We start from the raw sequence: 14,632 nt of genomic DNA, 5'->3' as shown, positions 1-14,632 counted from the left end.
ATTTTTATTGTTACCAATACCATTATTACTATTATTATTTTTATTGTTATTAATTTTGGCGACATTGAGTAGAGCAGTTATGCCTAGCCCCACCAATCCATCAACCCTTTCGGCATCCATGCGACCACCCAAGTACAACCAGGGGAGGATTCTGGTGGGGTTGCTGGTCTGCTGGGGTGGGTGGGGGTAGGTGGACGGATGGATTGATGGATTGGAAGGATGGTTGGATTGGATGGATGGATGGATGGGTGGGCGATGAATGAATGAATAAATGAACGCATGAATCAACAAATCAGAATGAATGAATGAATGAACGAACGAACGAACGAACGAATGAATCAACCAATCAGACCATACCTTATCAGTAGTTTTCCCAGTGCAAAAAAACTTTCCCCCGGGGTTAGATGACGATGATGATGATGACGACGATGATGATGATGATGGTGGACAATATTTTGGTAATGATGACGATAATGATGACGATGATGATGATGGTGGTGGTGGTAGTGTTGCTGATAGCAGATTACTCCTCATTAGGTCTGGATATCGTTCACTGAACGTCTGGAAGCCGCCTGTGTGAATGAATGAATGAATGAGTGAGTGAATGAATGAACGAACAAACGAATGAACGAACGAATGAAATGAAAAAATAAATAAACTTATACCTACATAGACAATGAGATAGATAAACCAAACGAATGAGTATATGAATGAATGGATAAATGAATGAATGGATAAATGAATGAATGAACGAACGAACGAACGAACATTTAAATCAATCAATCAATTAACCAATCGGAGAGGAAGACAAATAAGTGAACCTTTTAGAAATTTGATCCTGCAGTGTTGATCACTGCTCAATAAGAGTTTAAAACTCTTCATAACAACCGATATGTTATTGCCGTCATCGGCGATGTAGTTGTTGTAGTTGCTTTTGTGGCCACTGCTGTTGTTGTAGTAGTTGTTGTGGCCGCTGCTGTTGTTGTAGTAGTTGTTGTAGCAGTATTTGAAGCTGCTGCCATTGCTGCTACTGCTATTGTTGTTGTCGTTGTTGATATTGCTTTTAATACTTGAATGTAAGAGAGGTTTGTCGTCGTTATTGTAAGATGCGACTTTTCGACAACAATTGTTGATGTTATTTATCTTGTTGTTAGTGTTGTTGATGATGTTGTTGTTGTTGATGTTATTATTGTTGTTGCTTTTGTTGATATTATTGTTGTTGTTGCTTTTGTTGATGTTGTTGTTGCTTTTGTTGATGTTATTGTTGTTGATGTTGTTGTTGTTGTTAATATTGTTGTTGATGTTGTTGTTGTTGTTGATGTTGTTGTTGTTGTTGTGATGCAACTCTTCAACATTTTGACAGCACTGATCGTAGATGACGACCAAATCGAACTGACCATCGAGAAACATCTTTCTCTTACTGGCATCAATAATTAAATTTTCTATTGGAATCTCTGTCCTTGTCTTTGTCGTCAACGTTGTTGTTGTTGTTATGACGTCTTCTGACAGAATGTTGTTGTTGTTGATGTTGTTGTTGATGTTGTTGTTGAAGTTGTTGTTATTGTTGTTGATGTTGTTGTTGTTAGTGTGGCTGTTGTTGTTATATCTGTTGACGTCACTTTGACTGTTTTTGAAATTGTTGCTGCCACTATCAATATTGTTGATGTTAATATTGATGTTGTTGATGATGTTGTTGTTGTTGTAGTTGTTGTTGATGTTGTTGTTGAGGTTGTTGTTGATGATGTTGTTGTTGAGGTTGTTGTTGATGATGTTGTTGTTGACGTTGTTGTTGATGTTATTTTTCAACAACTTCCTCTGTTGACATCGCCGCTGCAACAATGTTGGAAAGTGTATGTTCTCAGCTTGGAGGATGTGGTTGGTGTTGAAATGAATGAATGGGCGACAATCCAACAAGAGTATCCTTGTTGAGGATGATGATGATGTTGTTGTTGTTGCAGTTGTTGTTGATGTTGTTGTTGTTGCAGTTGTTGTTGATGATGATGTTACAGTTGAGGATGATGATGATGTTGATATTACTGTTGATGATGATGATGATGGTGTTGTTGTTGATGAGGATGATGGTGTTGTTGCTGTAATTGTTGCAGTCGTTGTTGATAACGATGATGTTGCAATTGATGATGATAATGATGACGTTGTTGGTGTTGTTGTTGCGTAGCGAATTGTTGAACAATCTCTTCTGGATCTCTTTGTCGGTATGCCACAATCATCATCCTCATCACTACCATCATCACCATCATCATCTCTACCATCATTACCATCACTTCCATGACTCTCATCATCACCACTACAATCCTCATCACCATTACTACCATCGTCACCAGCCCCACCATCTAAATTAGCTTGATGTTCGGAGAAGAAAGATCGACGAGCCCCGATCAAAATCCGATAAAGTTCTTCTGGGAGTATGAAATCCGGCTCCAATGAATCATCACCATCACCACCATCATCATCACCATCACCACCACCACCATCATCATCAGTATTCAACTCTCTGCCTAATTTCAGTGAAGATGGATTAGGCATGGCGACCGCATGGACGGACGGATAGAATTACTGGGTGATATTCGAGTGCTGCCAATTTTTTGATTTACTTGTCTATGTATGAATGGAGAAATAATTTATCTATGGATTGCCTTTTTTACTGTCTTGAAATAGAATAAAAAATAATTTATATTTGACGTTTAGGTAATTAAATTAGCTACTACAATCTGAAACAGTATTAATCAATCAATCTTCATTTTGCGTCCAGAAACGTAGTTCCCCGAGGTAGTATGTTTAATATTTGAATGAATTGGAATGAATTTAGCCAATTATTTAAATAAATTAAAATAATAATAATTTGTATACGATGAAAGTTAATCATCTGAAAGTCACACCTTGCCCCAATTCTATCCTCTTTTTAGTCTTTTGATTAGGTTATTAGGGATTTGTTGAGTTCAATTTTAGAGATCTGTCATCATTTTTTCCATCAGGTAATGTTGTGTTGTGATGTAATGTAATGTAGTATTATAATGTAATGTTGTAATGTAATGTAATCTTCTAATGTAATGTTGTAGTGTAATTTAATCTTCTAATCATGTAATTGTAATCAATGTGATGTTTTCATCTTTTAAAATGTGATATACTTTATTTTTGAGTTGTTCGATTAAAATTAAAATCAGGAGCCCAATTTATTTTAACTTTTGGAAGAATTGTAAAAGAAAAATGGAGAAATTAAGCCGATGGAATTATAAATTTATTATTAATTATTTGCAACATTGTTTTTATTAAATATAAATTATAAAAGTTGTTAAATTAAAAAGTTTAAACATTTAAATTTTATTAAACATTATGGTTATTTTTTCATATTTACAATTTTATAACAATAAGTATTAAATAAAAATTAGAGAATAATATTGAATGAAATTAATTTAAATTATAATTAAATTATTAAATAATAATTAATTCAATTTGACTTTTCATGTTAAAATTTATTGGGAAAACTTTTGAAAAATTTGACACTATTCTAACCGAAATGTTAAATTTCAGGGAAATAGCGATACAGCGAAACGATTTTTTACAGAAAATTTGATTAAAAAATAATTAAATAAATATAAAATTTAATCGTCGGCCATTTTCTTGGTAAAGTTAAAAGCAAATTTGGATGAATTTGTTTAAAAAAAGGGCAGAATTTAAAATTTATTAAATGTCATTTTATTCAATGAACGGACTGTTTACCGATTTAAAGAGCTGGTATTCGTGCGCGTAGTAAAGAGTTTTTTATTTTTATCAAATTTTTAATTAAAACTCACATTTTAATGTAATTTTTATTTCATATAATTTATCATAGCTAAATATTCAGTTTAATAATTTATAACTTAATCATATAATTATCAATTTAACATAATTAGCGTCAGAATGTGTGCGTAGTAATAAATGGAAAAAAATTACGGAGGTGGTTTTCATGAATGAGCTATTTTTAGAAATTATTATTAAGCCATTATAAAAAAAATTATTATTATTATTATTTCTTGTCAGTATTGTTTATTATTATTATTATTAAATAATTAATTAATTAATTAAATACAAATATATATATATGTATGTATGTATATATTTGTATACATTGTATGTATGTATACATTAGTACACCTACATTCATTCTTAAAATTTTTCCTAATGGAGTCTCTATCAATTTCAATTTGAGTGCAGTGCAGTTTAATTTTTACACGTAAATGTATCTCAGATAGGGCGGTTTTGATTATGATTGCGTTATTATTATTATTGTTGTTGTTATTAGTAGTAGTAATTAAATGGATGACAATTATCTTATATAAGCAATAAGCGAGGCTGTGATGTATGAATGTGTGTGTGAGTTTGTGTGTGTGTGTGTGTGTGTGCGTGTGCGTGTGTGTGTGAACGTGCGTCTCTAGACTCTAGAATGACTTCATTATTTATCTTCTTCCAGTTCATCATCTCTTGCTCACCCGCGTACTGGCCAAAGCATCAATTGATAGCTGTCCCCACACATGAAACACTCAGTACATCTCAACCACCTCATTCGCCCCATACAAACTCATTCATCTCTGCTCATCTCTTAATCATCACCATCATCACCTTCGTCTGCCTTTACAATTTCAACTGCACCAACCAACCAGTCAATGAATCAGCTCTCGTCAGTAAATGCTTTTCGTATTGCTCACCATCAATATGGAACAGTCTGCCAATCACCACCCGTCAGCAATCATCAGTTGAATTCTTTAAGAAACCATTGAAGTAGCATCTATATTAACGGTTGTCATTATCTATCATTATAGGACATGTGCTATAGTTCGATTTTTGGCTGATACAGTGAGTTGTGCTGGTAGTTTTCTTTTTACCAGATTCATAGTAGTCAATCTCATGAAAGTAAGAAAATGTATAATTTGGTGACGGTTTTTTTCATAAAATATCTTATATTGTGACAGAAATGTCATTTGAATCAATTTTAGAACTAACTCTATCTAGTTGTACTCTTTTTAATAATTGATAAGCTTCGTAGGTAATGGTGAATATTAAATCATTTAATTTCTCATAATTTGATTCATTTATTTTATATTCATTTAAATTCATTTAATATTTATTTTTAGGGATGCTAAAAGGTTATGTTAAAGGTTAGGCTAGGCTTACATGGCACATAATAACAACATCACTAATTGTGAGCTGAGCTGGACAATTTTCTTTGTGCTTTAACTTGGGTTATGCATACATTATAAGTTGATCTTTGTGTAAAAGAACTTGTGCACGTGCATGCATGGCACACAATAACAGCATCACTAATTGTGAGCTGAGCTGGACAATTTTCTTTGTGCTATAACATGGGTTATGCATAAATTATAAGCTGATCTTTGTTTACAAGAAATTGTGCACTTATATATAATAGTATATGACGATGATGCAGCTATAAAGCGCATAATTTAAGAACAATATATTTATTAAGCATTTTTTATTATTGGTGAATTTTATAAAAATGGCTGAAAAGAAATCCGGAGTATGGGCGTTTTTTGACGTTAAAACAAACGATAAATCCAAGGCAGTTTGTAAGGAATGCAATGCAGTATTGTCGCGGGGTAAGCCTGATAACCCCAAAAGTTTCTCAACGTCTTCTTTGATTACTCATCTAAGGTCAAAGCATCCACTTATGATAATATGAACAGTTTAAAGTCGCAGTAGCCGTAGAATGCGAAGATGCCACCTCAAATGACAGTGATGCGAGTTTGCTAGGAAATGTATCAATCCAGCCCACCCAGCCAAAGATTAGAGAAGCATTTGACAAACAAAAACCTTGGGATATAAACAATGACAATGCTAAGCGTATCCATGTGGCGATTGCTAAAATGATAGTGATAGATATGGAGCCTTACCAGGTCGTCAAAAAATCAGGATTTATCAATTTGGTGAAAACCTTGGAGAGAAGGTACAGCATGCCTTCTCGAAAGTATTTCACCGAACGTGTAATTCCTGATCTTTTTGAAAAAGCATCTTCATCACTGAAGGAGAAGGTAGCTGGAGCATTGAGCCTTGCGTTTACAACAGATACATGGACAGCAGACATAACAACGGAGTCATATTTGGGATTGACAGCCCATTGGTTAACTCCTACGTTCGAACGCCAAAGTTATGTTTTGCAGTGTGTAAAATATTCAGGTCAACACACAGCAGCAAATCTACTGTCAGCGTTTGATAGGTCATTCGAAAATTGGAACATTCCACGAAACAAATGTCATTTAGTTTTGCGAGACAATGCGGCAAATATTACCAAATGTTTCGGAGATGGAAACATTAAAAGTGCACCTTGTTTTGCCCACACGGTTCAACTCTGTATCAACGATGGTATATTAAGTCAACGTGGTGTTAGTGATCTCCTGAAAGTTGGACATAAATTAGTAGGCCATTTCAAACACTCGTCATCAGCCACGGATCGTTTGCACAATTTGCAAGCGGATTTAAATCTGCCAAAACACCAGTTAATTCAGGACATCCCCACAAGGTGGAATTCAACATTCTTCATGGTGCAGTGACTGTTAGAGCAACGTCGAGCAATAACATTGTACTGTGCTGAAAATGAATCTGTTACTAATTTATCACCAAATCAATGGTCTGTTGCTGAAACTGTGGCTGCGGTTTTGAAACCATTCGAGGAGGTTACCAGAGAAGTTAGCTCATCATCAGCATCTATATCTTTGGTTATTCCAATGGTGTATCTTTTGGTATTAGTTTTGGAAAAAGAAAGTCGGGATGCTGGCATTAAAACAATGAAGGCCACACTGCTGAATGCTATCAACACCAGGTTCCAAAACATTATAAATGACCGAGTTTACAGTGTAGCCACAATGCTTGATCCAAGGTTTAAGACCCGCTTCTTGAACGATACAGCTTGTACCGATGCGAAGGCAGGAGTTGTGCTTGCTGCCACTAAATTGTTACCTCAAAATAACAAAGAATTAGAGTCTACATCAGAGGATGTGCAATCCCAAAAGCCAACAAAAAAAAGACGTGTTGATGAATCATCTTCAAAATTGTGGGACTGTTTCGAAGATATGTTGGAAAATGAAGTAACGAGTATTTCTAACAACAGATCACTTCAAGATAGCATCAGTGATGAACTCTCAACTTTCTTGGGAGAACCATTGTTACAGCGACAGGAAGACCCAGCTACATGGTGGAAGTTTAACACTGCAAAGTATCCAACCATATCAAAGGTTGCACAAGTTTACCTAGCACCTCCACCAACAAGTGTACCATCCGAAAGATTGTTTAGCACGGCTGGAGACATCATCACTGAGCATCGCACAAGACTGCTTCCTGACAACGCTGAGAAGCTGATATTCTTAAAATACAATGCTTCTCTTATTTAACTATTTACATGTGAAATAATAAACTTTTTTTGTACACTGGAATTTTTTCAATAAAAAACAATCAATACTTTATGCTTTGTGTTATTTTTTGGTGTTCAACATGTAGATAACCGTAAATGTGAGTATTTTTTCTAACGTATGTAAAATAGTAACTAAAATCCGGCCCCGGCCGGTTTTTGAATTTTAAATCCGGCCAAGTCCGGCCCCGGCCGGATTTGAAAAACCTAAATCCGGTGCATCCCTATTTATTTTATAATCATTTTCAATGCTACATTATTTTATTAACTTTGAATCTATTTGTTTTATTGGAAAATAAAAGGATGTTCTTCTTCATCTTCTTATTTTTATTATATTATTATTATTTTTATTATTTCTTATTAGTTATCGTCTCGTGATAATCACATGAAAGATTTTTTTGTAAACAAGCGGGCGCTTGCAAAACAATACAATACCGAAGAAAATAAATAAAAAGAATTTCACTATAATATATTATAATAAATAATAAAAGACTAATTAATTATAATAATTATTATTATTATTATGCCATAATTTCCCATCTCTTGATTAAAGAATAATTGTATTTTTCATTTATCACACTAACTAACATTTTTAGATTACTAATAATCATAACTTCATAATATTATTAATATATAAATATTTTTATTATTATTAATATTATTTTTTATTAAATTTATTATTATTATTATTTATTATTAAATAATTATTATTATTATTAATATTATTTTTATTTGTACCTGTTCTCTGTTCTTTATATCAGCGTAACAATAGAAACCTGGGGTATAATATATATATATATATTATATATATATGTATATATATATATATATATATATATATATATAAGATGTTATATAACATTTAAGCAAGTAGCTAATTATTATATAAGAATATTATTTTTATTCATTTATTTACAGAGATGGCGCTTTTTAAATAGGACAGTTACTTGCATTAAGGTCGGTATTTCGATTTACTCGATCGGTATTATTATCGGTTTTTGGTTTAATTAAAAATATTATTTGTTAAATTTAAATTATTTAAGTTATATTTAACGTTATTATATTATTTTTTTAAAGATTTATTGGTATAAATTACAATTTCTCACGCTAAATTAAATTTGTTTAAAAATTGATATTCACTCGAATGTTTTAAACTATTTATTGTAACATCTCGGTCACCTGTTAAGGTTCTCAGATATAAAAGTGGACTTTTACGTGTTCGCTTTGTCACTTTTTAAATCGATATTACATCCGTTTTGGCTCTAAATACTCGATTTTTCAACTGAATACGGCCTGCAGTTAGTGCAGAGTTATCAAATTTGGTTTCAATTAGATGAATGTCGTTCATTAATTAGCTTTTTAAGTGTTTTTCAAAACTAAATTCATCGTGTGGCGTTTTTTCCACACAAAATCTGACCCAATTAGTGGAATTTTTTTCTCTGTGTATTTCCTTCTACTAACAACTAACTACTTCCTTCTTCAATTAAATTTAAGTTTTTAAATCTTGCAGACGTATAAGTTTCACATTTACTTTACAAATAATATAAATTATTTTATTCAATTTATTATTAATTAATATAATATAAATTGTTAATCAATTTTTTTAACTTTTAGGCCTAAAATAAAAGTTTTAAAATGGCGAAGTTGTCGTCGGCAACATTCCTGGTCGCGATTTTTGCAGTTGCATTCGCCAGGGCGAAAGATTGGGACGAGATTTCTCCCCACCTCTTCCCATTTGGACTGGAAAATGATCTGACGGATCCGGAATTTGAAGTCGCTTCGGATCCTAAACCCTGCTGTTTCCCAGAGACTTGGCAGGGCGTCCTTAGTGCTTCGATTGCTAAGGCACCAAGAAGGGGTCCAGCTACCCACAAAAGTTCTCTCAGTAAAGTTTACATAGATGGCCCCAACAAGAGAATCGCTGTCAGGATCCAGTGTCCCTATCTCAAGAGAGATGTCATTGGAGTTGTTGGTTGGTTGAGTTTTTTTTTTTTTTGAATTCAAACTTTCAGAAAATAAATTATGCCTCATTAAGGTTATTATTAAGTATTTGTGAATAATTTTATTCATAATTTTTTTATTGTAAAGACTAATAATTCCAGAACCTAAAAACACACATACCACATATGCACACACCAACATACATACCTACACACACACCACACACCAACACACATAGGAATCTACAACCCAACAACCGGAATTGGCTTCACGTTGTACGCATTCAAAATTGAAAATGCCACTAAATGTTGGAGCCACAAATTCGACAAGTTGCCCTACAAGAAGTCTTGCATCCCTGAAAATGCTACCTTCGTCGGTTCTGCTAAATTAGGTAAGTGCTATTCTCATGCTTTACCTATTCATAATTTATTTTGTTGTTCTTATTTATTTTATTTAAATTATATGTATATGTGAGTCCTACCTCGGGAAACCGCTAACTGCAGTAGTAGTGCCAGGCATCTTAGCAGTTGCACTGTCATGCTATCATCGGTTGATGATGATGATGAAGAGATGAAGATGATGGTGAAGAAGAAGATGGTGGTGAGGAAGAAGATGGTGATGAAGAAGAAGAAGATGGTGATGAAGAAGAAGAAGATGGTGATGAAGAAGAAGAAGATGGTGATGAAGAAGAAGAAGATGGTGATGAAGAAGAAGAAGATGGTGATGAAGAAGAAGAAGATGGTGATGAAGAAGAAGAAGATGGTAATGAAGAAGAAGAAGATGGTGATGAAGAAGAAGAAGATGATGACGTCGAGAATAACCTGATGATGGAAAATAACGATGATGGAAGCATCAATTAAGTTGATATCAACAACGATTTTGTCTTTATATCATCATATATATCACCATGTATCATATACCATCAATTGTAATAGCACACTACAACAACTAAAATATATTGAATTGACACAAGTTCCGAACGAAATTACAATTGCACTTGAAAACGACTCATAGGATTGTATGACTCTGGGCTGGCGATCAACGCTTTCGGCCACTCATTCAAATCCTGTCAACTGGAATGGGAGGGGTCCTTTGCGGTTACCGACGCCTGCATTCCCATCCTCTTCCGGGAATCCGGAGTGATTGGTGGCCGCCGGGGAGATAAGTGTGTGAAAGGAGAGGGCAGTAGTGATGATGAGGCTGATGATGAGGGTGATGATGAGGATAAGAAGGAGGATGTATCTATTCAGGGTGGGTTTGGTGTTGTGGTTGTTATCACATTCTGCTGCTTCTTCTTCTTCGTCGTCATCATCATCAACTTCTTTTTTATCATCTTCTTCTTCACCATCTTCTTCGTCGTCATCATCTTCTCCTTCTTCTTCGTCATCATCATCATCATCATCTTCTCCTTCTTCATCATCTTCATCATCACCATCTTATTTTTTTCGTTGCCATCATCGTCCAATTCTTTCTCACCTCTTCACCACCATCACCCCCACAACGCAGGCATCGATCCTACTATCAGACTAGGTTTCCGCCTCACCTTCCAACCCGAAAGTAAAAAGCCTCGCCCCCGCCCAGGGCCACGCCGTGGGGGGTCCACGAAGTTCGTTGTCAACGTCGCCTACCTTAACCTCCAGCCTAAAATTAGCGACCCGTCTGTCTTTAACGTTCCAGACATTTGTAAGAAGTCAGAAGTGGTGAGGGAGATGATGGGAGCTGGGAACGGGATGGATGACAGGTTCAAGGAGGAACTGGATGGGATTGTTAATATCCTGGAGCATGGAGTGCTGTGAAGGAAGTGAATGGAGTGAGAGGATGAAGGAGTGAGAGAGTGAAGGAGTGAGAAGAGGAATGAAAAAGTGAAATGACGATGACAATGAAAATTTTTCAATGAAATTTGAGACTCATTCAATCAAAAAGAAACTAACTTAACTTTAATACGTAGCTTTCTCAAGAAATATAAGTTCACACCTACATGTGTGTGTGTGTGTGTGTGTGTGTGTGTGTGTGTGTGTGTGTGTGTGTGTGTGTGTGTGTGTGTGTGTGTGTGTGTGTGTGTGTGTGTGTATTTCACTTTTTCTCTTAGCTTTTTCCATTCTTAGTAAGATAACACACATTATTACAATATTTCATTTGCACTGATAATGAAGAAGAAGATGATGGTAGTAGTGATGATGATGACGATGACGATGATGGCAGTGATGATGATGATAACAGCTTGCCACAATTCTTCGATATAACCGGTTTTAACGAAGTTTTCATTCAACGTATGTTATACATGCACTAACCTTTTGACCATTATTGCTGAAGTTTACTGCGATAAAAATTAGTTTTAATGCTTTTATCGAAAATACTTTTTTGTCTTTCATTTCATTTATTCGTTCGTTCGTTCTTTTATATATAGTTATATAGAGTTATTGATTATATATAGCTATATAAAGGTTAAAGGTTACTCTCTCTTTTGCGTTTGCTTCAGAGGTTTCAACGACAAACACACACAGCGTATTTGAATACGCGTGCAAACCACGCATCATACACATTGCATATGATAGGCGGGGATCTCTTTGTATTCGAACCCAGTCATTGCAATAGCAAGACCAGGCGCCTTTAACTATTGAGCCATCACGCCGCCATAGTGTTATATACGGTTGTTAATATGTATATATATATATATATATATAACATAGTTTAGATGATATAAAGGACGAATGTTCTGGATTGCACTGGAACAGCCGAAGCAGCCTGGAATAAATGGCATCTCTTTGCCTCTATATTGATGCGGCGTGACATCCCACTACGATCAAGATTTTATAAATCTGTGATACGTCCGGTGTTGTTATATGGTGCAGAAAGATGGCCAATGACAACCAAACTGAAACAACTTCAACGAACCGATATGAAAATGCTCCGTTTGGATGCAACGAAGCTTTGTTCTCGTTGCACCATGGTTGTGGAATAGCCTTCCGAACACTTTGCTCTATGGTGATTTTTCTCTAAGTCAGTCTAAGAGACAGCTGAGAACCCATCTGTTCAGCTCTTAATAGCATTTAATATATTGAAGCGCCTGTGACGATTTTGATTTTCAAACTGGCGCTTTAAATAAATAATAATTGAATAAATAATTGAATTAAAAAATTAAATAATAATAAGAATAATACATATTGCATGTATGTAATGGAGTAAACCAGATGACAAATTGACATTTAAAAAAAAGTCTTCAAGTTGTGCTACAAAAATGAAAAACAAGCGAACGCTACTCTCAAGTATGAAAGCAATTTTATTTTATTGACGGTCTGTTTTAATCACATTTTCAATTCATTAATCAATTAATTAATTGATTAATTAATTAATTATTTACTCGATTCAATCAAGTAATCGATTAATTAATCTGATTTATTTTTCCGTTATATTTCCCTAAGTCTACGCTTTATAGTCGTAACTTCAACATTGATTTCATGTTTGGAAGCTACTAAATAAATATCGCATGTGTGTGTTTGTATATATGTGTGTTTGTATGTATGTATGTATGTATGTATGTATGTATGTATGTATGTATGTATGTATGTATGTATGTATGTATGTATGTATGTTTGTTTGTTTGTTTGTATGTATGTATGTATAGATATAATATTAAGTTTTTTATATATCAGAGTATCCAATTATATCGAGGTAAAGTTTGTTGTTGATGTTGTTGCTGGTGATGTTGTTGTTGTTAATGTTGTTGTTGATGTTGATGTTGTTGGTGATGTTGTTGTTGTTAATATTGCTGTTGTTGATGTTGCTGATGTTGTTTTCGATGTTGTTATTGTCATAGCCATCAAAGTTACAGTATATATCATTACAGTTGTTGTTGATGTTGTTGTTGATGTTGTTGATGTTGTTGTTGTCGTTGTTGATGATGTTGTTGATGTAATTATTTTTAATAAAATTATCAAGATTACAATATATTTCGTTAGAGTTGTTGATGTTGTCATTACTGTAGTTGTAGTTGCTGCTCTTGTTGTTGATGTTGTTATTGATGTTGTCATTACTGTGGTTGTTGTTGTTGATGTTGTTGACGATGTTTTGGTCGGACTTAATGAGTAAATTTACGGTACTCGAGTTTACGTCGTAATAGCTATTGACGTTTTTGTTGTTGTTACTACTGCTGTTGTTGTTGTTGTTGTTGTTGCTACTGCTGATATTGTTGTTGTTGTTAATGATGATGTTGTTGTTGTTGCTGATGTTTTTGTTGTTGTTGATGATATTTCTGTTGTTGTTGATAATGTTTTTGATTCTGTTGTTGTTGTTATTGTTGCGAAACCTCTTAATGTAATTTGTGGCAACTTGATACAAGAACATGAACTGGACCTAGATAGATGATAATGGAATAATTTAACATAACTTTACATAAATTTACCTAACTTAACATAACTTAAGATAACATAACATAACATAACTTAACATGATACATGATATTATTATTAGACTGGTCAAACCTGAAGTCTATACGACCTCTTACAGTTTCGACCGATCTAGACAACTTTCACGGGGTAAGGGCCCAAAACTTGAAAATGTTTAACATTTTCAAGTTCTTGGGCCCTATTCCGTGCAAGTTTCAAGTCTTCGGTCCTACCCCGTCCTATCCTATTTGGTCCTGCTGCTTTATTTTGCGGGAAGGGGCCAAAATTTTGAATTTTTTACTGGGGTGGGCTAAAATTTTCAAGATTTGTGGAAGTGTGGCTGACGATCTTATTTTGCTTATTAAGTTCAGTTTTGGGTCGATTTATGTCGATTTATCACATAGAACGGTCTTTTTTCTGAATTTTACTAGAAAACTGTTCATCATCTCCTACACCAACGTCATCATCATCATCATCATCATCATCTCCAATATCATCATCATCATCATCATCTCTTACAGCAACGTCATCGTCATCATCATCACCCCATCACCACCAAACTAACGTGACTACAAATGGCTCTCGGCTGCTTGCTGGCCACAGCTCTGCAGACGACTGGAACGTTGCAGTAATCTCCCGCTGAAACTTCTTCGACGATGTAGAATGATGACGAGATGAGTGAACTGTACGTTGCGCCGTCGCTGTGGTGGTGATGAATGAATGAATGAATGAATGAATGAACGAATGAATGAATGAATGAATGAATGAATGAACGAATGAATGAATGAATGAATGAATGAATGAATGAATGTATGAATGAATGAATGAATGAATGAATGTATGAATGAGATGACGATGATGGTGGTAGCGGTGGTGTCGATGATGACGATGA

The 14,632-nt window shown here is 34.5% G+C and overlaps 3 protein-coding genes across 3 annotated transcripts; 2 read left to right on the top strand and 1 right to left on the bottom strand.

Moving 5' to 3' along the window:
- Positions 1-21: 21 nt before the first annotated feature.
- HELRODRAFT_194849 (hypothetical protein) lies at positions 22-2,544 on the bottom strand (the record flags this gene model as incomplete). The annotated part of the gene is made up of 4 exons (XM_009012330.1): positions 22-168; positions 358-572; positions 822-1,862; positions 2,277-2,544. Coding segments are annotated over 4 exons (1,671 nt in total), but the record flags the coding sequence as incomplete, so codon positions are not given.
- A 4,634-nt stretch (positions 2,545-7,178) lies between these two features.
- On the top strand, positions 7,179-7,394 carry HELRODRAFT_153199 (hypothetical protein; the record flags this gene model as incomplete). The annotated part of the gene is made up of 1 exon (XM_009012329.1): positions 7,179-7,394. A coding segment is annotated over one exon (216 nt), but the record flags the coding sequence as incomplete, so codon positions are not given.
- Positions 7,395-9,049: 1,655 nt separating this feature from the next.
- On the top strand, positions 9,050-11,151 carry HELRODRAFT_183297 (hypothetical protein; the record flags this gene model as incomplete). Its single annotated transcript, XM_009012328.1, has 5 exons — positions 9,050-9,386; positions 9,594-9,746; positions 9,926-10,138; positions 10,370-10,606; positions 10,862-11,151. 5 exons carry the CDS (start codon positions 9,050-9,052, stop codon positions 11,149-11,151), a joined length of 1,230 nt encoding a protein of 409 aa, XP_009010576.1.
- Positions 11,152-14,632: the final 3,481 nt, after the last annotated feature.

Source organism: Helobdella robusta (assembly GCF_000326865.2).
Source record: "Helobdella robusta unplaced genomic scaffold HELROscaffold_104, whole genome shotgun sequence".
NCBI classification, from domain to species: domain Eukaryota; kingdom Metazoa; phylum Annelida; class Clitellata; order Rhynchobdellida; family Glossiphoniidae; genus Helobdella; species Helobdella robusta.
This window is presented reverse-complemented; position numbering and strand designations above follow the sequence as displayed.